The sequence below is a fragment of the Eutrigla gurnardus genome, assembly GCF_963514095.1.
Source record: "Eutrigla gurnardus genome assembly, chromosome: 22".
Lineage (NCBI taxonomy): Eukaryota > Metazoa > Chordata > Actinopteri > Perciformes > Triglidae > Eutrigla > Eutrigla gurnardus.
The window spans coordinates 8467044-8492949 of NC_139933.1; the positions used below are offsets into that span (position 1 = coordinate 8467044).

General features: G+C 41.9%; 1 protein-coding gene across 1 annotated transcript in view; it reads left to right on the plus strand.

The window, feature by feature from the left end:
- Positions 1-25906, plus strand: part of atrnl1b (attractin-like 1b) — a 52030-nt gene that overhangs the window by 15059 nt on the left and 11065 nt on the right. The window contains exons 18-26 of the mRNA XM_084002047.1: positions 1638-1868; positions 2750-2887; positions 5102-5195; positions 11068-11120; positions 12601-12695; positions 12956-13034; positions 14905-15062; positions 17495-17556; positions 21157-21235. Of these exons, the coding sequence (XP_083858173.1) occupies positions 1638-1868; positions 2750-2887; positions 5102-5195; positions 11068-11120; positions 12601-12695; positions 12956-13034; positions 14905-15062; positions 17495-17556; positions 21157-21235 (989 nt within the window). The remainder of the gene's footprint in view (positions 1-1637; positions 1869-2749; positions 2888-5101; positions 5196-11067; positions 11121-12600; positions 12696-12955; positions 13035-14904; positions 15063-17494; positions 17557-21156; positions 21236-25906) is intronic.

Below are 25906 nucleotides of genomic sequence, written 5' to 3' on the forward strand. Positions count from 1 at the left end.
TCCTCACAGTATTTTCCTTGGTCTTGGATTTGATCTTTTACATGAGGACTGGCCTGCGTGCTCTCTGCACGGACTCCACTGTTTCTGCTCCTGCAGTTATGCTGTAGGTGACTAGATGTACGGGAGGTGAGCTGAAGCAATTAGTCAGTTAAAATGAATTGTCTCAGTCATTTTTCAAGCCAAAATGGCAACTCTTCACAGGTTATCGAATGTGCAAATGTACTGCCTTTTGTGTCATATATATGATAGAGATCCACTGATATTGATATCTGAATATCGTTCACACACTGACTTCGATAACTGGCATTTTGTTTTACGAAGTTAAGAAAGCAAGTCAAGGCTGACGTGTACTCATTATCTGCCAATACTCATAAATTGGTATCCAGATGGGAAAACATTTGATGGGAGCTGGTGCATCCCGAATATATGATGTCAAAATAAATGTCTGCATTTTTGGACTGTTGTTGGGATGATGTAATTATAGGCTCTTGGAATTTATATGTGCTTGGTGGGTTAAACTGCCAACTCTGGATGAAGTGACACGTTTTGCTTGACAGACACAGTCATAACCACCATTTATGTAACAACGCCAGACATCATTTGTATTGTTCATGTTCAGATATATCGATTTATCTGTCAAAATCCACGCGGAAATGTGTAGATTTTGTTTTCATGGCTTTTTGTGTTGTGCAAGGTGAAAGTCTCCATCCAGCTGCTTCATTTCTCTTGACTGGTGTTTTACCGAGAATTCTGCCACTCGCGCCCTGTCGACAAACATAAATGGCCTTACTTTGCGCTGATTGTTCTCTCGTTGTCATGGTTTCGCCTCCATTAGCAGCATAGCTGGAGATTTGTTTGACATAAACTGAGGTAAAAGCACTTAGTGTTTGTCTCCTTAAAATAGTAGTGGCATCTCCCCTCCTTCTTTTCAAACGTCTGTCTGCCAGGCAAGTGGCGGCGCTGAAACTTGTCAAGCAATTTACTGGTCTGAAAGTTTCGTCCGCCAACTGCCAAATAGCATTGCTCCCTTGGGTTCCTGAGTTTAGAGCAAGGTGCCACTTCACACATGACATTTAAGCCTTTTATTGAGCCTCTCTCAAATCCCAAACTTTTTTCACCCTACCGGGGTTGCTGACATATTTTCTGGTTCATTCGTTGGCCTTTTCCCCCCTCTCAGTCAGCTGTTAAATGCTCAACACTTGCTTCTTATCTCCTTATGTGCTCTCAGATCTATCGTCCCGACAGCTCATTAGATAACCAGCTTGTGCTTTCGGTGCAAAGCGCGTTAATGCTCCTTAATCTGCAGGTCCTGTTAAAGGCTAAGAAACGACTGAATTAGTCTGTTAAAAAGGCTGCTCGAAAATAAAATCCTGAAAGCAACATCCTTCAGGATTTCTTTTTTTTTGCTGCAACATTGGGCCGTGTTTTCACAATTAACATTCTGCTATTTGTTTCAAGGTGACTACCCTGGTTATTAAATGTCCATTAAATGAAAAGAAATGGGCAAAGGAAAGCAACAAAGGAATATAAAGAAAGGCGGCAAACTATTTGGAGTTAAAATAAGAGTGCAAGAGTAATGGAAACTTCCAATACTGGTAAGAAGTAAAAGTCTCTCCCCCCTCTTTCCCTCCTTTTAGCCCAGAACTGTTCAGGCCTGCGGACGTGTTCCCAATGCTTGGAACAGCCTGAGTGCGGCTGGTGTGGAGATCCTAGCAGCACAGGCAAGGGCCTGTGCACAGAGGGCTCTTACCGGGGGCCCATGAAGAGACCACAGAAGCAGGGCCAGCAGGTCCCGTCAGACATGATCCTGGAGCCGGGCATCTGCCCCAAAGACAAGGGCTACGAGTGGGCCTTCATTCACTGTCCTGGTAAGGAATCCACTTCCTGTTTGTCTTACTGAAGTTACATGTTTCACGAAATAAGAGGTTGCTGTTACCCGTCGACTGTCACATCTTAAGTTTAAAAGGATGTTCCTATGAAGGACTCTTGTTACAGCTTCCCTATGCAACCAATCCCTCCCTGGTGACTCTATGCAACCTTATACTAAACGCCTTTTAATGCCGTCATCAAACCCCAGTCCACAGAACCACGTCATGTAAGACGATGATGTACTCGGAGCTGGTTGTAATATGAGGATGTGAGGCATGCTCAGTGGTTTCAATAATGTATACAAACCATGAAAAATATGGGTTTTGTTGATATTTTTTCTTATGGGTTTAAGCCCTTTGGTGTGAAACTCCTTTGCCATCATTTTCATTAAAAAAAATCAATACAATGACTTACATGAAACAAACGCTTCTTATTCGAATATTATTTTCCATTAGGTGTCTAATTTTTATTTTATATAGGAAACAGGGTTCATTCAAAGTTGCAGCCAATTAAAATAATTTTAAAAGGCAAGTCTGATTAAATAGTAATTAATTTTTCATGGCAGACAGAAGCTACTGACATTTCCAATGAGTCTGTTGCTTTTCCAGGAAGCAATAATAACAACAACCATCCTAGGTTCAGGTTTTGTTGTTAAATCCTAGCATGTTGGTAGAAATTCACCTTTCTTGCCCCTAATCAATAGAAAATAAAAATCCATAGCCACCCACAGCAGGGATACATTCACTGTGGTGGTGTGTTCAGAGCTGCCATTTCACATTACCTTTTTTCCCTAAATATGTAGTTGAAAAGCAGAAAGTTGAAGCAGTGAAATGTATTCTCTGAAGCATTAATCCATAACCGCTCTCTGTTTCTTTCCCAGCGTGCCAGTGTAATGGCCACAGCACGTGTGTGAACGGCAGCGTGTGCGAACAGTGCCGCAACCTCACCACAGGTGCTCACTGCCAGACCTGCATGTCTGGTTACCATGGCGACCCCACCAATGGCGGCAAATGCCAGGGTGAGTGCCGCATCGCTGCAGAAATTGGTTATTGCACACACGAGAGTGAATGGATTAACTTGTTGTCAGTTTGTTGAAGTTTTAGCCCCCTTTAACCTCTTCTCAATCGTCTGTATACATTTGATTTTAGTCTAAACAAATACAAATTAAATTCTCTATTTTCTTTTATGCGGACTAGAGCTAGTACGTGTCTAAATGATGATTAAACTCTTCCAGGAATATTATCTACTTATTGAATTCTAATTAGTAGGTTGCGTGATAAACATACAGTGATACAGCATCTCCAACAGAGGGCACTATTGTGTATTGATAAGAATTAGTGACAGTCTGTCCTGTTTGATTAATGAGAATATTCCTCCATATGTTGGTTTCGTAAAGTGTGAACAGAAAATTACTAAAAGTAAGGTAGACATCTGGTCTCTTTTGGTTTATTTATTTTTTTGTGGCAACTTGAAAATACCAGTCTCACTAAAGATTAAATGTGTTTTGCTGACATTAGAGCAGATGTGGTACACAGCGGGAAGTGGAGGTGAAGCTGAAGGTCAAACACAGACTTCTTGTGTTTCTCTGTTTTCTTTTGCACCCTAAAGCTCCTGCGTCGTTCAAAAATAGAAAAGGCGTCATGTATTGTCATTCCGGCAGACACGCACATACACGACTGTGTCAGCGCGGTGACACATCGACAATAAAAAAGCGATGATACAAATTCCAACACATATCTGCAATGATTTAATTGTTTCACTAATTGCCAGGGTGAGGTACTCAGGGTTTTTTGTTTTTTTCTTCCTCTGGATATAAAACTGTTTTGACTGAGTTTTTCGAATCGCATATAACGCAGATTTATTATCCGTGTCTCCTCCTTAATGCGGAATACATTTTCTGGAGTGACTGCAGCCCATAATTTATACAGCATTCTTGTTTCCGCAGCAAAAGCACATAATGCTTGCCGAATTTAATGTGGGAAATGGGTGTAAACATTAGGTTGTTAGCACAGGGACAGGCATTTAACTAAATATAAAATGACTGTACGTGCATTTGATAGCTGTCTCGGGCTTTTTAGGAAATAGAGTGGAGATTGAGTTTCCTTGTCAAGAGGAGATTTACCCACACATGTCCCTTATGAGACATGAATAGCATTCCTGTGAAATTACATGGAGGCAATTGTTTGCATTGCCAGACTGTGAGCCACACACACACACACACACACACACACACACACGGGGGAGCTCTACAGTTTCAGATACCATCTGTTAATGCATAGCCTATATCTGTAACCTGTAAAGTGAAACTACACAGGTGAGCATCTGGAAGGGAATATTAGTCGTCTTCTCTCCTCGCCTGAGGACAAAAATGACTCAAAATCATTATGTGCCATTAATGCATGCAAATAGATCCCCTGTCGTCAATGTGAAGACAGGAGACCCGTTGCATATTCAATGTTTGTTTTACGCACAGCAGGCACTTAGCCAAAACCCTCCTCTCCAGTGTGACTTGCAGTAAGTACAGCTCGACCCGCCGTATCGTCAGCTGTCAATAGCGGGAGGTGTGAGAGAAAGTGCTATGACATTCAGTAAAAAGCAGCCCTGTCACCTGAAATATTCACATGCACCGTCTTGGGAAATCTGCTCGAAGGAGGTTGAACACTGTGTCCACTGACCCTGCTGTAACAAACCTTCTCAGTGATTTAAAGCTCAGTCAACTGCATGTGAATAGGTCAGGTGTTTTTTGTCCCGCAAGTGCAACCCTGAAAGGCTGCCACACCAGAAGCACTTAGAGAGCCAAATCACACATCTATTCCAACACACACACACACACACACAATGCCGTGCAGGTATCATGGCTTCCCATCTCGAGGGGGCATATTTTCTCCATCACGTCTCAGATTTTCTAAGTTCAAGTTTGGGAAATACATTTGTTGACCAATCTCATCCAGATCGATATCAATTTCATCCTTGTCCATTCGGTAGCTAGCTTAGCACGCGCACACCAACGGGGCACGGCTAGCAGAGTGCTCGGATGTGGGGAGGAACAACTGTTGTTGGAATTGTAGTCTTTATTGTGCCCTCAGGAGATCCTCAACTCAAAGCTTTACACTGGTATTGGAAATCACTAACCGAGCACAAATCAAACCATAAGTCCGTCCACATGTTCACCTTTTGTTTGATGCTGATCATCAATGTCTCTGTTCCCTCTGTTCTCTCTATTCTCTTCCAGCCTGCAAGTGTAATGGGCATGCAAATGTGTGCCAGGTGTTAACTGGCAAGTGCTTCTGCACCACTAAGGGGATCAAAGGAGACCAGTGCCAGCTGTGAGTACCACATGCTAACACACACAAAACAGAAGTGCCTTTTTTTTTAAAAAATGGTTGCATTTTCCAGCATTTCATAGCATCACCTTTTGTGTTAGTATCATCACGTAAGGTTATGGTCAGTTCAATTCACCCCGTTTCCAAAAAATCAGATCTGCAACACAGAGGTCAAACAAGAGATCCAGTGTGACGTTCCAACTGAAATGCACTGACTTGAGGTAATGTCAATCAAAAGTGAGGCCTGTCATCGGGCCAGTAATCCTTTGGGATGAAGCCATGATGAAATGCTCAAGGCTATTTTAAGGGAAACCCATTTTGACAAGTTGGACAGATACATATGGGAGGGCGTGCTGTTTTTGATATTTTTTGCCTATAAAAACCCCAGATATCAGTTCTGCTATTTCAACATATTTATGAACAGAGCTTCTGTTATGACACAGAGTTAAAATGCAGGTTCGTCACTGGACTTGGAGTAGAACCAGTCAGTCCCTTGTGATTTATTATAATCTGACATAATTATTGATAACATGCTGTTGAAACAAGTTACAACACATCATAATGTCAGTGTTTTTTTCTTTCCCCCAAAAAATCCATAATATTGTACAAATCTCAAGTGTTTTTTTCTCAAATTGGATCACTGTGTTTGTCAGTTTAATTCTTTGGTATTGGAGTGCTGTCATGAATAAGTCAGAAAAAGATGAAAAATAAGTACACGGACAGCCAATAAAAATGAGCTGATTTGTTGTTGAATAGGGCTGAACGATTAATCACATTCAAACTGGCATTGCGATGAAATAAAATGCAAATAAATGGCTAAAGTTGCTATTTTTGTTTTGTAAAGCCACACAATCTAACCAACGAGAGGGTCCAAAACACCTGCCATATCTACGCCACCTACGTTCTATATATAAGACTAAAACGTTGCGATGATTGTCCCGATTTTGAATTCTGACATACTCTGACTTTCCGAAACCCTTTTGCTTTAATTATATAATGGGATTCATAAAACTGTGAGGTCACAGTTCGCGAGCATTGATTTCTGATCAGCCCTCTTCCTTCTCATGTGGAGGATTGGACGTTGTCGTGATTTGCTGGTATAAAAACAGAAAACCATCAGTTGGCGTTATCGGCGAGATACCACCACCTCCAGCACAATTTCTGCTGAGGCGGTGGATTCCTCCGGTGTGGGAGGACCATCTCCACTTAGCTGTCTGCTTTCCCAGTTGTAAGCAGAATGGGCTCTGATGTTTTTAATACCCCTAATGCAGTGAGAGTTATGGAGGGGTCACTGGCAAACACCAATGCAAGTACACACCCACATAGCTTGTGGTTCTCTCTCTCTCTCTCTCTCTCTCTCTCTCTCTCTCTCTCTCTCTCTCTCTCTCTCTTTGTCTAAAATCACATCCTTAAAATCTCTCAAAACAACAGATCACGATCACACATTCAGGCTACACTGCCTCAAACAGTGACCCACTAATAAAAATATCAGTCAATAACTTGACTTTTCGGTTTTGACCCCGAACAAAGTTGTGGTTCTCTGTGTCCTGTTTTTATAATCACTTTAAATAATATTTAAATAATAATACCTGACTTGAAAATCCCTTAAAATTAATTGTTAAAAGTTTTGCTAACGCTGTGCTTCATCTATAGAGACTCAAATGGATTTAACACAGAGATCATCTCTTGGCTAATACAATGGAGATGACGTCAAAGCTGTGGGAAGGCAGCACTTAATTGACAAAACATTGCGTGATAGAACACACGAAGAGCTCTGAAGAAAGAGAAAGAGGCTGCAGGAGAGCGAAACCTCTGCAAAACCCTCCGTGCTTTCTGTGTTGACTTTGACAGTAAACAAATGACACTTTGCGCAGGTGACAAAATGTTACGTCCATTTTTCGGCCACCAGATGGAATGCAGCGCGGCACGATGCGGAGCGTCACTCGGATAGCAGGTGGCGAACGCTCGACACAAACGGCTCAGTTTTTCTGTGTGGCGTATCACAACGGGGCCAGGCACCAGCAGGCCAATCATCATCAGCCGTTTAGAGGGAGGATGTGCCCAAACGGCTCTGGAGCCAGTTACGGGAAAAGCTTCCCTGCAGCCCATTACTGATGATCGGCTTAAAAGTTAGCCAGCGACATAACGCACCGAAATATGTTGCTCATTCGGTCCCATTTACCGACTGTAATTAGATTAGCGTTGCCATCATCCACAACCGCTATTTTAATGGGTGTCTTCAATCTCAAAATCAAGATGCTTTTTCACATTCAAACATATTGGAGTAATCACTTTTATTCAAGTGTAATCTAATTAGTGTTGGTTGGGGTGTTTGCCATCCTCCTTTTTTTTTTATAACGTCATTTCTGGTATCTCATTACATGTAATCAGTGAGTCCCCCGACCATTCTCCCCACCCCCCCCCCAGCAGTAACCCTTAAACAAAGACCTCTACACAAGGGTACGCTGCCTTTTTCCGCAGTGCACACAACGGCACACGCGTGCACACTTTCACACATGCACGCACCGACGCCATGAGGACCTCCGAATAATAGCCGCAGTAATGAAGCGCAGGGTGCATCGGTGCAGAATAGAATTGTTTTTTTTTTGAAAAACAATTGATGAGGTCCATGCCGCGTTTACTGTGATGAGTCAAACAAGAGCAGTTAGGCAAATATTTCTTATTATAGTGCTCATTTGGAGCCTACGTTATTCATGGGTTCTTCTTGTGCTGGAGGTTAACGGGGAGTAGTTCGGAGAGTGCACGTGTGCTTGCTGAAGCCTGGTATGTGTGAAGGGCGTTGTATATGTTCATAGAACATTTCCTCCGTGTGTGTCCGTGCGTGAGTGTGTGTGTGTGCGTGTGTTTTGCCTGTTAAATCCCAGTGTGTGCACATGCACAGACAAAGGGTCCAAGTTGAGTGTAGATCAAATTAAGATACGGAGGATGGGATTGCCTGAAGTTCAGATGTGTGCACGCATGCATGCAGGTGTAGATTAAATTAAGATACAACACAGGGGAGTTGCATTATACACTTCACGACGAGCGTGTGTGTGTGTGTGTGTGCGTGTGTGTATTTTGCCATCTGCAAATGCCAGACAGCCGAAACGCCCCAGGAGTGATGTTCTGTAAGGTGCAAAAGTCTGTGGCGGCATTTGTCGCCCGTCCATTGTACCGGGTAAAAGAGCACTCTACCCCTGTCCTTGCCTATTTAACATAAATTGTGAGAGCGGCAGAGCTGGCTCCTCCCCAGCTCGGTGTCCCGCCCCCATTAGATCTGCTTGTCCCTCAGGACCTTCAGAGTCCTACCTGATCAGTTAATAGTGTTAAAGCATTCATTTCAGAAAAGAAACAGGACAATATTGGACATATATAAGCATCATTAATATTAACAAATGAAGCAACTTTTTGGAGCTGAAATATAAGCTGAAGTTATAACCTTTTACTCAGCCTGTAATACTCCCTGGTGATATTTAAGGTGTTGGAACTCGCCTCCACCCACGTCTGACTGACATTGTTTGCGTGTAATGATGTCAATAGCGATAGCGTCTGTCCTTGTGAATCCAAAATGCTGCAAAACAACTGATGTTGCGTTATTTTCGGCGGCAGAGTCACCCTAACATCACTATCGGCCACCTCCTCCACAGCAGCAGCGTTCGCGTCTCTCAGCTGGTTCGCTCTCCCCTCCACTTCGCCGGGTGTCCTCTGACTCCTCGACACCGCCTCTGATGTTCCCATTTTAACAACTCTAATGAGTCGTCTGCGAGATAAAACGACCACGAAACGAAAAAACCAGCGCGATAATGGACACTTCATATGTTTTTAATGCCGTTTTTTCAAATTATTACTGCGATTCTCGTTGTTCTCGTCTTAGAGCAGGGGGATTACATGGCAGTTCAGAGTGAATTGTAGACGGTTTAAGATTGAGAGACAGAGCATTAAAAAGGGGATAAAATAAACACTGTGATCCAATGAACGCCGCCATATGTTCCTCCTCATTACAGGCCTGATGCACGCACCTACCCACAGAACAGTTGATGGCCCTCCGTTAAATTATTTTGCTTGGCAGCACTTGATTTAAAAGTCAGACTATTTTGGCTGATGAAGAGAATCCAACTTTGCAGGACAATATAGAGACGTCATCTTAAACGGTTAGAGAATCAAGTGTATACAGCACGCGCAGCAGTGAATCACATTGGGTTTAAAGTTGTGCATCTTTTCACCGTCTAGAATCAGTCAGCGTTCTCTATTTTGTGAGGACAGTGGTGATATACGAGGCTTTAAAATTAGAGTGTTTGTCAACTCGCAACAATGGAGTGGAGGCAAATGGAACTTGGTAATTGTCCAATTTCCACACCATGTTTAGCCCTGGGTTAGGACCCTCATTAACTGGAGTTATGGATTCATTGGCCCTAGGCTTACAGTCATTTCACACTCGCAACAAACACAAAACCAAGGGTAAAGCACAGGGTAATTATAGTTCATATATTTAGTTTTCTGCAAATGACTACTTTTTGTTTGCTTCTTTGTCACAGTTGTTCTACTTGGGGAAAAAACTTGTTTTGCTTCGTTGGGTTTTTAAAGGGGAAAGTATACTGTGTATTTCTTGCCTCATGAATGCATTAGTGACCGTTATTTACTGTGTACTTCATGGATTAATACATGTAACGGCTAAAAAACAACTTGCATCCCAACTAAGCAAGTAAGTTTTCTGTTTGTTTTTAGTGTATAACCTCGAACGGACCAAACGGCATGATTAAAAATGCAGGGGAGCATCGCGTTGATGCTTAGTTTTAGTGAAAGGCGGATCATTGTGCTAAAAGCACGACAGAGTGGGCTGCCTCATTTATTCCTGATGTTTGCCGTGGCTCATGTCTACATCAATATCTCGATCACAAACTGCTGTACAAGCTCTCCATGCCGATGTAAACAGCTGCCAGAAATGGCCCGGAGTCATTTACCACATGTAGACCTAATCAGGACTGTTGTGTTGTTTTTGTTGCCGTAGCATTTTAAAGTAGTTCATTTTCTTTTTTTTGTTCTTTCTTGGGCATTTTTATTTTTATTTCACTTTTTTCTTCTCTTCAGGCGTTATTATGGTTTAGTTTCATGGGTTTTTTCTAACTCCAATCAAGAGATATTCTGCAATTTAGTGCTGCGATACTAAACTCCACTCCAGAGCAGGGTTATCCCTGATCTTTCTAGGTTATCGGCAAACACACAGCTTTAACAGGACTATGAATCAAAGGGGGATAATCAAAAGAAATGGGGGTGATTTGTTTGCAATCAAAGGCGAAGAAGTTGTGTACTGTGAAGAGGTGTTGTGTATTTATTAACTTTGAGGTCTGATTATCAAGCACTCTGAAGCTCCCAGTTAATAAGTTTGTGGTCTCCTTCTAACCTGTTATGAAGTTTGAGCGCTGATTCATTCCTTAAAAAAAAGATTCACCCTGATTGGTGGTTATTCTTGATTTGGCTTTCACGTCTCAATTTAAGATTATACATCTCAAATAACCAAATAGAAGTTAATTTGCATAAATTGTAAAATGCTTTTTTGCTCCGAGGACTTTAAGGGATTAAACTCGGTACGTTACTTTAAGATGCCGCACTCTGCGCTCTGTGATCAGGTGGTTCTGAACTTTGATTGCTTTGATAAACAAAAGTTAGAAGAAAATAATAAAAAAAAGAAAACCCAACTAATTAACTTCTGCAAACTATCAGATTATTTAGTAAGAGACTTGATGAGGCGCCGACAGCAGGAGCTAATGCGCTGGCACTTGGCGTACACGGCTCCTGATAAGGAGGCATTCTTGCTCTCAATCTGTTAGCACTCTTCTTCATCTTGTTCTCTCCTCTCTTGTTTTCCTCGCTGCAGATGTGACTCAGAAAACCGTTACCTTGGCAATCCACTCCGAGGAACCTGTTACTGTGAGTAATTCTGCAAGGGACAGTTACTTGCTACACACACACGCACACACACCTCCCTCCTTGATTATTTCTTGGCTCTTCCCTCTCTCTTCTCTCTCCACTTCCACTCTTCCGCTCTGGGCAGATGGAGCATTTTAGTACTTTGGCACCAGGGGCGCTTGTTCAGTGACAGAATGACTTGTCGTGAAAATGTCAAGTGCATCAGAAGGAGTGAGTGATTGAGCTAATCAAGGAGACGGAGGAGTAAAAACTCTCCACTCGCGCACACGCTCGCTCCCTCAACCGTCCACCTACTCATTCGTTCATTTAGAAAACTCCACTAAATGTTAGTTTGCCGTCGAGTGTGAGGCACAAGGAAAATATATCAAGGTGAGTGATGCAAAAAGCTGCAATATGGGGGGGAAAAAAAGTACATAACGTTGACACTCTGTGCCCAGTATTACTGTGTTTGTACTCTGTTTGTTTGCACGGATGTGGCGTCCTTCACGGTGCAGCAGTACGTCTCCCTTTCAACACGCCGCCACTGACAACCGAGCCTTTGCCAGGTTTTTGTCCCGGTGTTTTGAAATGCCATCGCACGACGCCGGGGCTCAATGAGGGGGGAAGACGGGAACGAAACGCCCCGGAGCTCGCTTTAACCTCCGCACACCACCGGGACTTTTCTCTTGAGCTCTGTTACACAGCATTGTAAACACGACACCGCCGACTATCTGAAAGGCCATTGAGCTTGGATTAGCGCGAAGGCCACTCATTGTGACGTTATCCAGCTCCTTCACAGCGTGTACCTCTCACTTTCTATCTCCAGGGCCCTGTGTTCGATTCAAACGTGCAAAAATAACTGCACGTGCAATCAAAGGGAAAGCTTAGGTTTGATTTTGATTTTGAAAAATTAAACCAGAACTCTATTATGTAATATTAGTAGCATTAAAAGTCAACAATTCAGTTAAGATCAACACTTTGACCCGAGAATAAGTGAAAAATCCTTTGAATCCTCATACTCTGATTCATCCAACACGTCAGATAAATTATTCCATCCATGGTACAAATCATGATTGAGGATATAATCCAACAGCGGTACGTAGTGAATCCGAATGTGACCGCCATTAATGAATCGTTTGATACCTTATTAATCGGTGCAGGGGAGTTTTTTTTATAGCTCACTGTCAGGTGCAGATATTCCCTGCTCGTTCTGTGCTTGATGAGAAAATTGTAGCCCTTGATTGCTGTAGGTGGGTTTGATTACACTTGTCTCCATCATTCAATCTGGACCTGGAAGTTTCTAATCACATAGCGTACATCTCTGTGTATTTATGATGTCATAGCACACTCTGGTAGTGTAAGCCACACTACCAGAGAGCAGCATATACATATATTCTTCAGAAAGTTTCCACTCTTTGATGTTATGATTATGTTCAGTTTAACTGTCAAATGATGGGGAAGGATATGAACTGTCCTCTTTCCTCTCTATTTTTCAAAATAGACAATCTCCTGATCGACTACCAGTTCACCTTTAGTCTCATCCAAGAAGACGATAATCACTACACTGCCATCAACTTTATGGCCTCACCTGAGCAGGTAACTATCTGGTCATACACATTTAACGCTGATGATGATTTCCTATCAAAGACGCCGAGAGTGTTGGCTCGAGGAGTCTGGAACGGCCCATAAATTGTTCCAAGGCTCCCCCGAATCCTTGTTGAATTTCATAACCTCTTTATGGTATCTCTGCTTTTACGATGTACTTTACTGTAATGATGCCCTTGCATCTTTCTGTGTGATAATATCAGTTTGTCTTATATTTAACTCCGTTAATGTTTTATGTTTCCCACCTGAAGGCCAACAAGAACTTGGACATGTCCATAAATGCGTCAAACAACTTTAACCTCAACATCACCTGGTCGGTGGGATCAACAGGTACTTTTACTTTGACTTTGCAGTTCATTTATCGTGGAGCAGAAGCGCTTTCCCTTTGACAGAGACCTTGACGAGGGCAGTCGTTTATATATTAATTCCATTCTTAGTCAGTATTTATTGATCAGTCGATGTCTTCGAAAGTTTAATGAAACTTAGTTTAATTAGTCTGTGAAAAACAAGTCACTGGAGAAGAGCAAAATAATAATAATCAAGCCCAAAATCTACATCTAACAAAAGGCTTATGTGACAAATGCTTTCAGAGATTTGGGTTATGTGATCAGAATTGTAAAAGGCAATGGAAGGACAGCAAAGCAGATCCTCAAAATCTCCGAATATGTCCAGACCCGCCCTCCTGCTGCATGATTTGAGACTATCACACAAAATGATAGTCTGGTTAAACACAGACCAGAGCTAATAAGACCTACTGTCTTTGTTTTACCATTTGAATGCCAAGAAAAATGGACTCACCCATTTCCACAACATTGAAATAACTGAAATGCACCATTTAAATACACCTAAATACTACAATAGAGGTCCAAAAAATGATTTCCATTCATTTTTAATTGTACATAATGACCGTGTTTGCCAGGGATGCTGTTAATGTGGTTGCCGGCACATTTACTAAACCTTAGCTGTATGAGACTTTAGAAATGGAGTTTCTGATGTAGATAATTCATTATACATTTTTATGCATTTATTACAATAATAATGACTCCGTTAGTATAACGGCTATAGCAGAAACAATGATGTACCCTCTGTCGTAAGTGAGCACTGTGTCACTGTTGAATGGGTATTATAGGTCCCCCGAGGAAAGACACCCAAGGACACTGCAGTCGTCCGGTGCCACCGTTTATCTCTCGCCCTCCCCTTCTCTCAAGTCGCCCGCCACTCTCGCCGTGCCCGCAACACTGACATTTTCCGACGACAAAAACACGTTAACCTCCGCACCCCCACCCCGCGCCTTCATAACCTTTTTCAGAGCACTGTCGTTAATATTTGAAGTTGGGTCCCCTTTTCCCCCCGCAGAGATATTGTGTCTCAGAAGGAACAGGGAGCCTCTTCACAATCGACAAGAGCGTCGAGGCGCCTTTGGGTGGGAGGAGGAGGGTGATTTCAATTAAGATAAACGTGCTCACGTAGCCACACTCAAGCTGTCATTTTCAGTTCCTTTGTTTCAGGGCTGTGGGTTGGAATGTCAATGTTGAGGAGCCACTGACATGAGGGAGAATAAGAAATGACTCGAAACATTAAGCTAGACAGAAAATCGACTTACATTTTCAAGTTTTTTGGTTTGGATTGAATCGGTTTTGATTTCATGTTGGGGATTAAGAATCGTATATAAACAAGACACATTTAATTGTTTTGACCTTATAGGATTTTTTTTGATGGAAACAACCACTTTTGTATTATTGTGAATACTGAACATACATAGACACAAACAAGTATTTATAATCTTTGCAGATTTTTGCTGCCCTCACATTGACTGCATCTGCCCCAGTGGCATCAAATGCTAAAGTCTTAGTTATGCTAAATGCATTCACTGATGGTGATCAAGTGATGACTGTGTGCTAACATGACTCAGTCACGACTTACGGAGTGCAGCGTTTCATTCCCTCTTTCAAGCTGTGCTCCCAACTCCATTTAACAATAAAACAAGGATGGCATGGATAATAACAAAATAAAGCTCCTCTGTTAAAGTTAAAGGCACTGCATTATTACCACATTGTTGATGATAATAATTTCTTATCAGGGCATTGCTCGATAAAACCCATTAATGGATTCGTAATGGTATGTTGCAGTCGATCCAGCTCTATGTCCGTCTGAGCCAAATGGCAGCGTGCTGAACTCTGTGACCTCTTTGTCTCAACAGCCGGAACCATCTCTGGAGAAGAGGTGCCCATCGTGTCCAAAACCAACATCAAGGAATACAGAGACAGTTTCTCCTGCGAGAAGTTCACCTTCAGGAGCAACCCCAATATCACCTTTTATGTCTATGTCAGTAACTTCTCATGGCCCATCAAGATCCAGGTAAGGACTGTGGCAAATTGCTCGCTCGATATACAATATGTACGTAGCCGACGGTACATACAGTACATAAAGAGAGCGGGAGCAGCCTCTGCAGACGCAAACCGTGTTGTTGCTCAGGGTAATTTCAAGTGCACTTTATTCTAATTACAGATTTAATGAGCGATGGTTAATGTGCATATAGTGGCACAGCTGTAGTGGCACAGCTTTAGCGGGCAAAAGCACCATTTAACCTAACCCACCTCTCTTTCTGAATGGAAGAGATTGAGGCTTTGATGTGGTGGATGAGGCGAAAACACAAGGCAGTGAAAAATACCGTTTGCTGTCAGTTGTTTGGGCTCTGCAGGGAAACAACAATTTAAGCTATTGTGCAAAAAAACATTCACAATTTAGTCTCCTAGGCAATAAAAGACGGCTAATGAATGATGATTCCCATCTGCAGGAGGTATAAATATAGGCATCTGTATCCTAACAACTTTGCCATAATAAATGTATGATATAGGTGATTATATAGGTTGCAGACTGAATTGCTTTGATTTATTTTTTTTACACACACACACACACACACACACACACACACACACACACACACACACACACACACACACACACACACACACACACACACACACACACACACACATATATAACCTGCAACCAAATTGTAAAAGCGAGACAATTCCATTTTGCTAATTAGCACCCTCTTCCAAGTATTGATTTCATATTTGTCGCAGGTGTCTCTTTCACAAGGTAGATGATTGGTCCACGGTGTGACGATAATATCTTTGGGGTCGGTCCATCTTTGGAGGTGGCCCAGTAATAGTTTTCTATTAGATTTCAGTCACTTATTTATTATGGACTGGCCTGAGCTGTTAAAGCAAATAGCTTTTGTAACAGGATATGGTCTCCCTTTGACTCCCCCTTTGCTTTGCTTGCCTTTTTATGATGCAGGGGTGAGAAGAGTAGACCCGATGAGATGAGGCAGAATCTGAGAATGCACTTATCAGGCTTTTCTTAGGGTCTGAGCCCAATAAAAATAATAATTCAAATGTGGGTAAAGATAGGAACGGGAGAACCTGAGCTAATATTTTTCTGTGACATCATTACGTGTTTGTGCCGTCGTTACCCGAGAGGACTGTTCGATGTAATAAAAGTCCACGTTCTCGAATGATGCCATTGATCGGCTGGGATAGAGGAATTGAAATTAAATTAACCCCAGACGTATTGCTTTGACCTCATATTATGTGAAACAGCACTAAACAGAGCCACCCCGCTTACTGGAAAAAGCGAGCGAAACATCTGTGTAACGTGCGCTTTTTGAGTCATGTCAGTGAGCATCTCATTTCAGATCAGTGCTTCTTATTTTCTACTTAAAAAGGTTGGGAGAGTCAAAGGTGGGAGACGTTTGCAAGGATGGTTACATTGACTATAAAGAACATCAGCCCAGTGATGACTCTGTCCTGCTACATAATATATATACCCATAGTATGCCAGAAAAACACTTTTTATGTCCTAAAACATAGCATGTCAAATGCAGTATGCCAAAAAATACCATGATGTCCTACTGCATCGGTCATATTTTACATTATGCAAGCCAGCATGCCCTTTCTGGCTATTCTTACCCAGTATCCTTTGCATATGAGATATACGAGCAAGAGAATCAAAGTTCAAGGTGTCATGTTATGATGAAGTATTTCCCAATTGGATGCCTATTGCATTCAACTTGGAAGCCGCAGTATGTCCTAAAAGCAACACGAAAAGTCAATCTCCAAAAAAATAAGTGCCGTTTGAATTTCTGCCTCATCAGCATTCAAAGCATCAAACATGACGCAAGTCATCCAGTCTAAAAGCACAAACTGTGCCCTATTATCCAACCCTACGTGCTACGAACCAGAGGGGGGGCTCGGTGCTGCAGCCGATGACGTCGTGTTTTTCCAGGGCCAAATGCCTTCGGAGCATCTACAGTAGATAATGAGGTGTCACTATGATGAGGCCTATCAGATGATGCCGCTGCTAGGACTGTGTGTAATCCCTCTTTTAATGAAGGTAAAACATATTTGCGATGCATTAGTCGCAGGCAACGTTACCGAGATAAATACACAAATCGGCCGTATTAGAGATTTACCTAATAACAGCAGATTGTTGGGGACAGTTTGTCCCTTTTAATCAATGGAAGACATTATTACATTTAACAGTGAATAATGTTATAGTCATTTTGCATTTTTGTTTTATCTAAACTCATAATAAGTTCCAATATTTACCTCTGAGGTGTTGTAAAGTAGAAATGAAAATACTACAGTAATGTGCAGGAAATTGTAAATTCTGCCTAACGACGCCCGTTAGCTGCTCTAAAGCCACTGTAGATCACAGCCTCCTACCGCCCTGTTATTTGTGGATATTTAGTCATTTCTCCATCTTCTCTTTCTCTCAAATAGATCGCCTTCTCCCAACACAACAGTATCATGGACCTTGTCCAGTTCTTTGTCACATTCTTCAGGTAAGTGAGACAAATCTGCACCCGGTCGCTTGTTTTAGCTCTTCAGCAGTCAAGAAGCATCATCCAGAATTTGATCCAGCACCTCTTCGCTTTCCCCCTCATGCCTCCTTGGGATTATTGCGTTACCCGAGCCTGTTCTGTTCACTGAGCATATGTAAATGCTTCTTGTGTCTTCAAGGCAGCGATTTCCCCCTTCTTTTCTCTCAAGTGACGAATGAAGCCACCCTTTAAATGGGTGCATATTGCTCTGCGGATGTCATCCAAAGAGAAGGCGCTGGCCATCAAGATATGAGGGGGAGCTTAATGATTTTTCATCCTTAGAGCTGCGATGGAAATCTCTTCTCATAGAAATGTTTAAAATGAGTCAATTGAGTCCTCTCAAAGGCAGGGCAAACGCTGAATGCATTATGGGGATGTGGATATAATTGGAAAATGTATGCTTTAAGTTAGATATCGGCATTAACAAAAAAAAAAAAAAAGAAGCTTGAAAAGATCAGCATCGACGCCACGCTTCGAGGAGTTCCTTCACAAAGCTTTGGTTAATGTAGTCGTTCCAGTCGGCGGTGGATGAGTTGGTTTCAATCAGTAGATCAGCGTCATCGGTGTGGACAGATAGTTTCACACCCGACACTGATAGTTGCTGTCCATGCTGCGATATGTGTGTGTTCATTTTTTATTTCAAGGTGCGCTCCCAGTAGGCCGATGGACTAACGCATTATCTGTGTTAGCTGTCAAGGTGGGAATAGAAGACAGCCTTTGCCCAAGGCACCTGCCCGTCACTGCCCAGCCCACAATAACTTTTCCCGAAAAGCTGTCACACAATCAGTTATCTCCTGCCCCCATCCGATCAAATTACAGTCGAATAGCCGAATTCAGGGATTGTTGGACGGAAAGGGGAGAAGGACGGAGCTTATTTTCTCTAAAAATGTGTCTGACAGTGACTTGCATCATTTGCAGAGGGAACCATTTTAAATGGGGTCACAGTTGGGGCATCGGAGAGGGTAAAGAAAAGTTTTTTAAGTGACAAATGAGTCCCCAAATTGTTGTTTGAATAATATTTACAAAAACGACTTCCTTTATATTAGTATTTCATTTCAAATTTGTTGAATTCCCGTTTTCTTTCTAACCCCAATGGAAATCAACCCCAGCGATCATTTCACCACACATAGCTTGTCCTGTTTGCCAACCTAATGTTGTGCATGATTTTCCATCAGTATCCGGCTGTCTTTTGTTTCTTTTGGGTGTTTATTCTACACACTGTTATGCAGGTTATACTAATTCTCTGCGGTCTTTTCTGCATCCTTTTTTCCTCACTGATAAAAAAAAAAAGGGGGAGGTAAAAGTTAAACGCCCTGACACATTCAGAAGCAGTTGTGTGCATGTGTGCGTGCACGTGTGTGAGGGAGGTTCAGAGGGGATGGGAAACATAATCAGTCTGATGACAAAAATGTCATACCACCCCACAGGGTTTCTAGACCTCCTTGTACGAGAGACGGAGGGTGAAGAAATGACGGCGTCACTGGGAACGAGCGCTATTTTCTTCTTCTGTTATTCTCTCCTCTGAGTTCATTCAAATATCGCCTCACCATATTCACTACAAGCCGCTCAGACATATTTCTTTTCATCCTTGAACACATTGTGTCTTCATTTAAGCTTCTTCATAAAAAAATATTCACTTGCACAGCACTGCCTAAGCAGTAATCCAGTTAGAGTCGGATTGTTTTAATGCATTCTGATCAGATGCTGTAGCTATGATTATGTTCTCTTATTTAGCATTTTTACGGGTGCTTTACAGAACTTCCAGGATCATGTTTTAGCAGCCAGTAGAGAGCAGGTATGGATATTATCGATTGCTTTCCCTTGTGGTAACTGTAGCCTTCCAGAAACGAGCATGTAATTAAAAGAAAGCTGCGTCTTCTGTTACACATTGTGTGACAGAAGGACACATTCGACCGCCGACTATAAAGTAAACGCGTAATGATAACGTCAGATGCTATGAGTGGGATTGGTCTGAGATCAGTAAACTCAGGAAATGAAATATAACGTGTGACAGATTCCTGTTGTCTTGCTTTCCCCACGAGTGCGCCCGGGTTAGAGAAAGTTCACCCCCGCCGCTACTAGATCTATAAACGGACCGATCCCATATCAATAACTACTTGTAGAAAACTTCAGAGCTCCTTTTTTTTTTTGCAAAGAATATTATATTTGTCCTTTTTCTACCTTAATCCGTTAGAACATGAGTGATTGCAGAATTCCTTTTATTAACAGCCGAAGCAGAAGGAGCAGCAAAGGGAGATTTAAGCTTCTTTACTGTCTAAAATAGCGACGATGAAAGCCAAACATCTGTCTAGGGATTTTTGTCACTCCGGCAGCATGGAAATGTCACTGAAGCCCCCACTGCACCCCCACCCTCCTTCATTCACTGTTATCTTCAAAGGGTTTCTAAGATGGTGCAAGTATTTCTAAAAGAATGAAAGGGTTCCCAGCTTGCGCACCTCTAAAATACATTCCACGTGCAGAGAGGAGATGTTTGAAGCACAAAGAGTTTCCCTTCACTCAACACTTTAATCCCACTTGCCTTTTTTTTTTTCCTTTTTTTTGCTGGGTACCCCCCTCTTTGCTTTATTTAAGAAGCTGTATTTTCCAAGTGTTATCACGTCCCTCACAGACATTATCGCCACCTTCAAAGAACCAGACAAAAAAAAAAATGGAGCAGGTGTGGCCGGCCAATTGAGAGCCCACTCAAGTTTAAATATCAAAGAAATGGGCGCCATGAAATTAGAGCTAGTCATGTGTCTCTGGCGGAATGTGCTTATTGGATAAGGCGGCCCATTTTAGATGTTTTTGCCTGTCCGTGACGTCAGGGACAGGCTCCTGTTTCATTGGAATTCAGCAGGTAAAGACTAATTAGTGGGAAATGATGGAAAACCTATAAACGTATCCATAACGATTGAGTAATCAGTCAAAGTAAATTGACATCCATATGTGACCATTCCTTTTGTTTCGTGGCCACGGCGCTCGGCGTCTCCACATGTTGCTCCGGCGAGCTCGTAAAAAAGTACCGAATGTCTTTTCAGCGCGTAATAATCTTAACCCTCTCATCTGTCATCAGGATAATGATGTGGAAGCTCTCAATCAGTCATGTTTTTCTATCCCAGTAGCGCTCGGGCCTTGTTGAATATCCCTTGACTAATGATTCTGCTGTCGGGTTATTAATCGAGGTAATCAGCCAACGTATTCACAAATTTGATACTTCTTCGTGTCATCTCCCCTGTTTTGTCCTTCTTCTTTTTTTTTAAGTGAGAATGAAACTTTGTGTTTTCAGTGTACTTTGTTATAGACCGGAATATTGTAGTTATTTTAATATACCAAGGAAATAGTGTAGGGTATTTTATAACACGTCAAACAAAGAACTATTGATTTGCAGCTGATATAATGTCAAGATGGGATTCTTGCAAATATGGTAACATGAAACTCTCTCTGGGTAAAGCTGCATGTTCATATTAAGTATCTACTGTAAATACCAGTGGGTCGACCGCTCCATGTATGTAAAGAATATGTGTGCACTTTCTCATCTTGCTTGATATTTTTTCATTCCAGTTGTTTTCTATCCCTACTCCTGGTGGCTGCGGTGGTGTGGAAGATCAAACAGACATGCTGGGCTTCACGACGGAGAGAAGTAAGTCCATAAACCACAATCTGCTGAATCTACATCCATGTGGCCGTGGATTTATTTAAATAACCTCCAATTCACTCTGAGAATAGTTAGTTCTCAGTATGCTAGCTAAAGGCAGCGTTATCCTAAAAGCTATGCATCTATACAAATCGTTCAGAGAGGTTCAGTAATTGCTAATGGCAGAAATCTACATGGTTAAAATGATAATTCAGATAAATTGTGTATTTAAAGTAAACTGAGTGGAAAATGTAAGAGGGGAGTGAAACATTAATATTCAGTATTGGTATGAAAGATGAAATTGAGCAGCGATGGGCATGAAAAGGTGGGATAGATGGAAAAAAAGAGAGAGAGAGGGGGTAAGAAAAATGTGGCGCAGGAAAAACGTTGGAGAGAGCAAATGTATGTAAATTCACCTCACTGCCCTGAACTGCACGGGGTGGTTCCTGGTTTCTGTGAGGGCGACCATCATTTCCATCTCTCCAGACGGAATCCTATATTCTCCGAGATGTTGGCTGATATTAAATAGCAGGTCGTTTAATTTGGTGCCCATCCAGCCCTCATGACCTGCAGTCTACTAATAAAGCTCCCCGCAATTTATTTCCCCTCTGGGGGATGACATTGATAATCATAAGATCCCAATTTTATATCCTCTAATTGATATATGAAAATAAACAAGAATGATAGCTGCCGTGACTCCCGATTCATGCCTATCCAAAGAATTAAAGTCAATAAAAATTAATGCAGACAGATGGGCACGGGTCATTAAAAATTCTGCTCACTGTTCCCTCCTGCTCTTGGCATTCCCGTCATCCGTTTTGGCGCTGCCCTTCAGCTACCACATGAAAATAGATAAATAGTTAAATAAAATGTCATCTCTTAATTTCAGGTGATTGAAAAGTTTTGCCATTGGAGGAAAAAAGTCTGTGAGAAGGACGTTTTTTTGCAGACGATGCACCATTTTTTATCTAAGGATTAATTAACTATTATTTAAAAAAAAATTGTACCTCACGTTGAAACACTTACATTCCTCACTGTGCTCATATTTCTGACTTTGAATCCATCCTACAAGCTAAAATACCAAAGGTTCTGTTGGGATTTGTTACCGGCTTTAGTTGGCTACAACGCTGAACGTATTCCAGGTCCGATGGGAGTGAACCTGAATCTCTGACCAGCCTGAGATAAGAAATTGGGATCGCTTATGTGGTTCAACCCCGGTTGACACGAAAGGTTACGACTACATTGCTTTATGAACCTGAGAGAGAGAAAAAACACCTTAAGGTTTCCATTTTCAGCTGCCCTACTTTTGAAGTTGCAAAGAGAAGCTGCGTGTTGGTCACCTTTCCCTGAGAGCTCCAACGGCCTCGAGGGTGCTCTTCACTGCTGTTATGGGTGCTTCAGCGTTGCACGTAGTCATTAATTGCTTCTCGTGTTTCATTTCTCTCATCCGCACTTCTATATCCGGCCAAATCAGTAGTCATTTTTAGGGATTACTGCCTTTTTACAAAGTCTGTTTTAAATGCAGAGTAAATGGATTTAAGGAGGAAATTATGTAAATTAAAACTTATGTAAATACGTGAATGTAGCGATAGGGTCGAGGACCAAGAACTGCTTTTAAGTCTGCACACGTTATACTACAATCAATGTGAGCTTTTCATCTACCCAGCCTCCTTTTAACCATCAATTATACTTAAATCACCCATCACCAAAAATAAGCAATTTAGCATAGAACTTAATTTTTTTTTTTTAATAACCACATCTAAAATACAAATGGTCCAGCTGGTGAAACATTCCTGCAAACAAACCCCCAAATTGGATCCCTTTTCTCACTTTTGTTTGATCAACTTGATTATCGGCGTCTGACAGGTGCAGACACAATCAATCCGTCTTTCAAAAAACTCGCCAGAAAACGACTTCTTCTGTCTGCAGCGTCGGCTTCTCAAAGGACAGTTCTACTTAATCCATTTGTGTGTCCTCGAAAGGACTCGTTCTGCTTTGGTGCCTCTAGTTTTTCCTGAAGAAAGTCTGGTCATTAACAAATATTTAAAAAATCGAATGCGTGTGAAATGTAAAATTTTTATGTGTAATTTTATATTTTGGCCCATTAAGACTAAATAATATTGCACTTCAGTATTTATCTTTTCTACTTTTTCCCTCATATGGCCCATCATTGCAGTTTATGAGATATTGATCACCTATCTAGTCAGGTTTTTACAAACTCTCTATCGCCGTCAATTGCTTTGGGTTCAAGTTTTGAGAAGGAAGAAGAATGCGTGGAACATAAAAGACGGTATCTGTGGTCCTGCTGCGTCGATTTCTCTCTAAGAGTGGGAGGCTAAATCGATGGAGTGCTCTTATAAGTTTATGGAGTGTTTTCAAAGCAGCACAAGCAGCTTAACTGCCTCAAATTACCCGGCATCCACAAACTATTATACAAATCATTTAGGGGCCAACTTGTGGCGGTCATAATGAATAATTTACCACACTGCTTGTAATAGTGGGTATTTAAGGTCGCACACAGCTTTCTGTCGCATCGGAATCACAAGAGTTCCAGTGGAATTTGTGATGACTCACTTGTGTTGAGACGGTCTTCATGTGGTATTATGATGTATGATAAACTGATCCGGTTGATGGACTGATTGGCTTTTCAGTGTGTCCAGTTAATTTGAAAGGGCTTTTGAGCAGCCCGTGAACGTACGAGGCGTGTCCAAGTACGAGCTGGACGCCATCGAATGCTCGCAAGCACCCATTTAACACAAGGGCGTTGAATAAACGAGCCCTAATGAGGCCTCTAGAGATATTAGCAGAGACAGTGATGAGTCACTGACACAGCCAAGTGACATATGGATGTCTGATACCGACTGAACGTTGAAATTCCTGGTATGAAATCGGTGTTAGTGCTCCCTGGGTTTGATGTGTCATTTGTGTTTATTTTTTTGTTTTGTTTACCAGAAACAGATTTTGACTTATTTGTGCAGAACCAGCCTGCCATGGTCTGTAATTAGGAAAATGAGCTGTGGATGGAAGTCAGAATAATAACAGCCTCCCTGAAATTTAGGTGGTAAAGCTGGTCTTTCACCACACTAATGCACTGATAGCGTAAGGGGGTTCTTTTTGTCGCCAGGAGTTTAAAGGAGCATGTTCCCAAGGAGCTGTTTGTATCTGAATAATTTGAGCCGAGGAGAGGTGATGAGACTTGGACCCTGAGTGGGAGAACAAAGGTTGAGATGACAACAGGCTGTAAATGCCACGGAGGAGGACGAGCGCTGACCTCTTTTGAAGCTACCTGTGGGGGGAACGGGAGGGAGGGGGGCATGACATTTCACAAGACTGCGACGCAGAAGATGTTTTACACACAAACCGTGCGGATGTATCTAATGCGGCTCATCTCTGTTTATCTCGCACACGCTCGTACGTACTGACCGTCATGCAGGACGGCGGCGTTGTACCGGCACTCTCAAAGAAGTCGGAACTATTATTGAGCAGCGGTTACCATTAAAACAAAAAGCATGATTAAACATTCAATTTGCTAAATCCACCAAGAAGCAATTATCATCTGTTTATTCAATGCTAACGCCGGCCTGGACACGTTGCCTGGCATTGACATTGATAGTTTCTCTGACCAGTTTGTAAATGATGGCTTAACCTGCCTTGACCTGTGTCTCAGCTGAGGTCAAGATAGTGATGGACGTGGAGGTAAAGAGTCGTCTATAATGTTGTATCGCTCATAGTTCACTTCCTCTTTTTTTTTTCTGTAATTGATTTAGCGATGTTAGCAGCACGGCTGGTCACACTTTTGATCCAGACTGAAATATCAACAATTAAATGGATTTTAAATGAGATGTCCAGACCTTTGTGGTCCCAGAAGATGGCTGTTACTGACTTTGGTGATCCGCTGACTGTTCCTCCATCTACCCGAGTGATTGCCAAGAAACTTATGGATTCCAGAGACAAACATTTTATCTTTTGTTGCATTCAGAATGCAGAAAAGCTTTAATGTTGTAGAAAATTGTTAATGTAGTGTTTTTTCTTCTTTTTTTTTTGTCTTTTCTTCTTCTTCTACTTTGCCATCTGCCTTGGCACCCCCGCTGGCCTCATTCAGAAGAATGAAAGGGCTGCTTTTTCTCTTTCACGCAGAGCTTAAGTCGCTCTGAATGCAGCCTTAGTCTTGTTTTCTGTAAAAGACACATTTTAGCAGTGTGAGCCTTTACTTAAAGGCAGAATTGAGTTGGATTTTCCCTAAAACACAATGTGTGGACTCATGCAAAAAATAATCCCTCTAAATGATCACTAATGACCCGCTGGAAGGGTGGCAGTGTCTGTGTTTTCCCTTTTCTTTTCATTTTCTCGATAAAAGGTTGGTATATAATGACCAGGTGCCAGAATGTAAGCACTCATCAAAGAGGAAACTACAAAAATGGCACATATGACCCTATGAAATCCCTCTTATTGTTTTTTCATTACGTTTTTACATTTTCCCCCCAAAAATTCCATGTTTTCTATTATATTATGTAATATTTCAGAATTTGTAGTTTTCATCAATGCATGAAAACTACACTCTCCAGCTCAGAGGGAGTCCTCAACATCATTGTGTGTCGAGGAGCTGAAACAGCCTGTAAACCAAAACGCAGCATAGTTGGCATAGTAGGGAAAACTCATAAATGTTCATAAATTGCA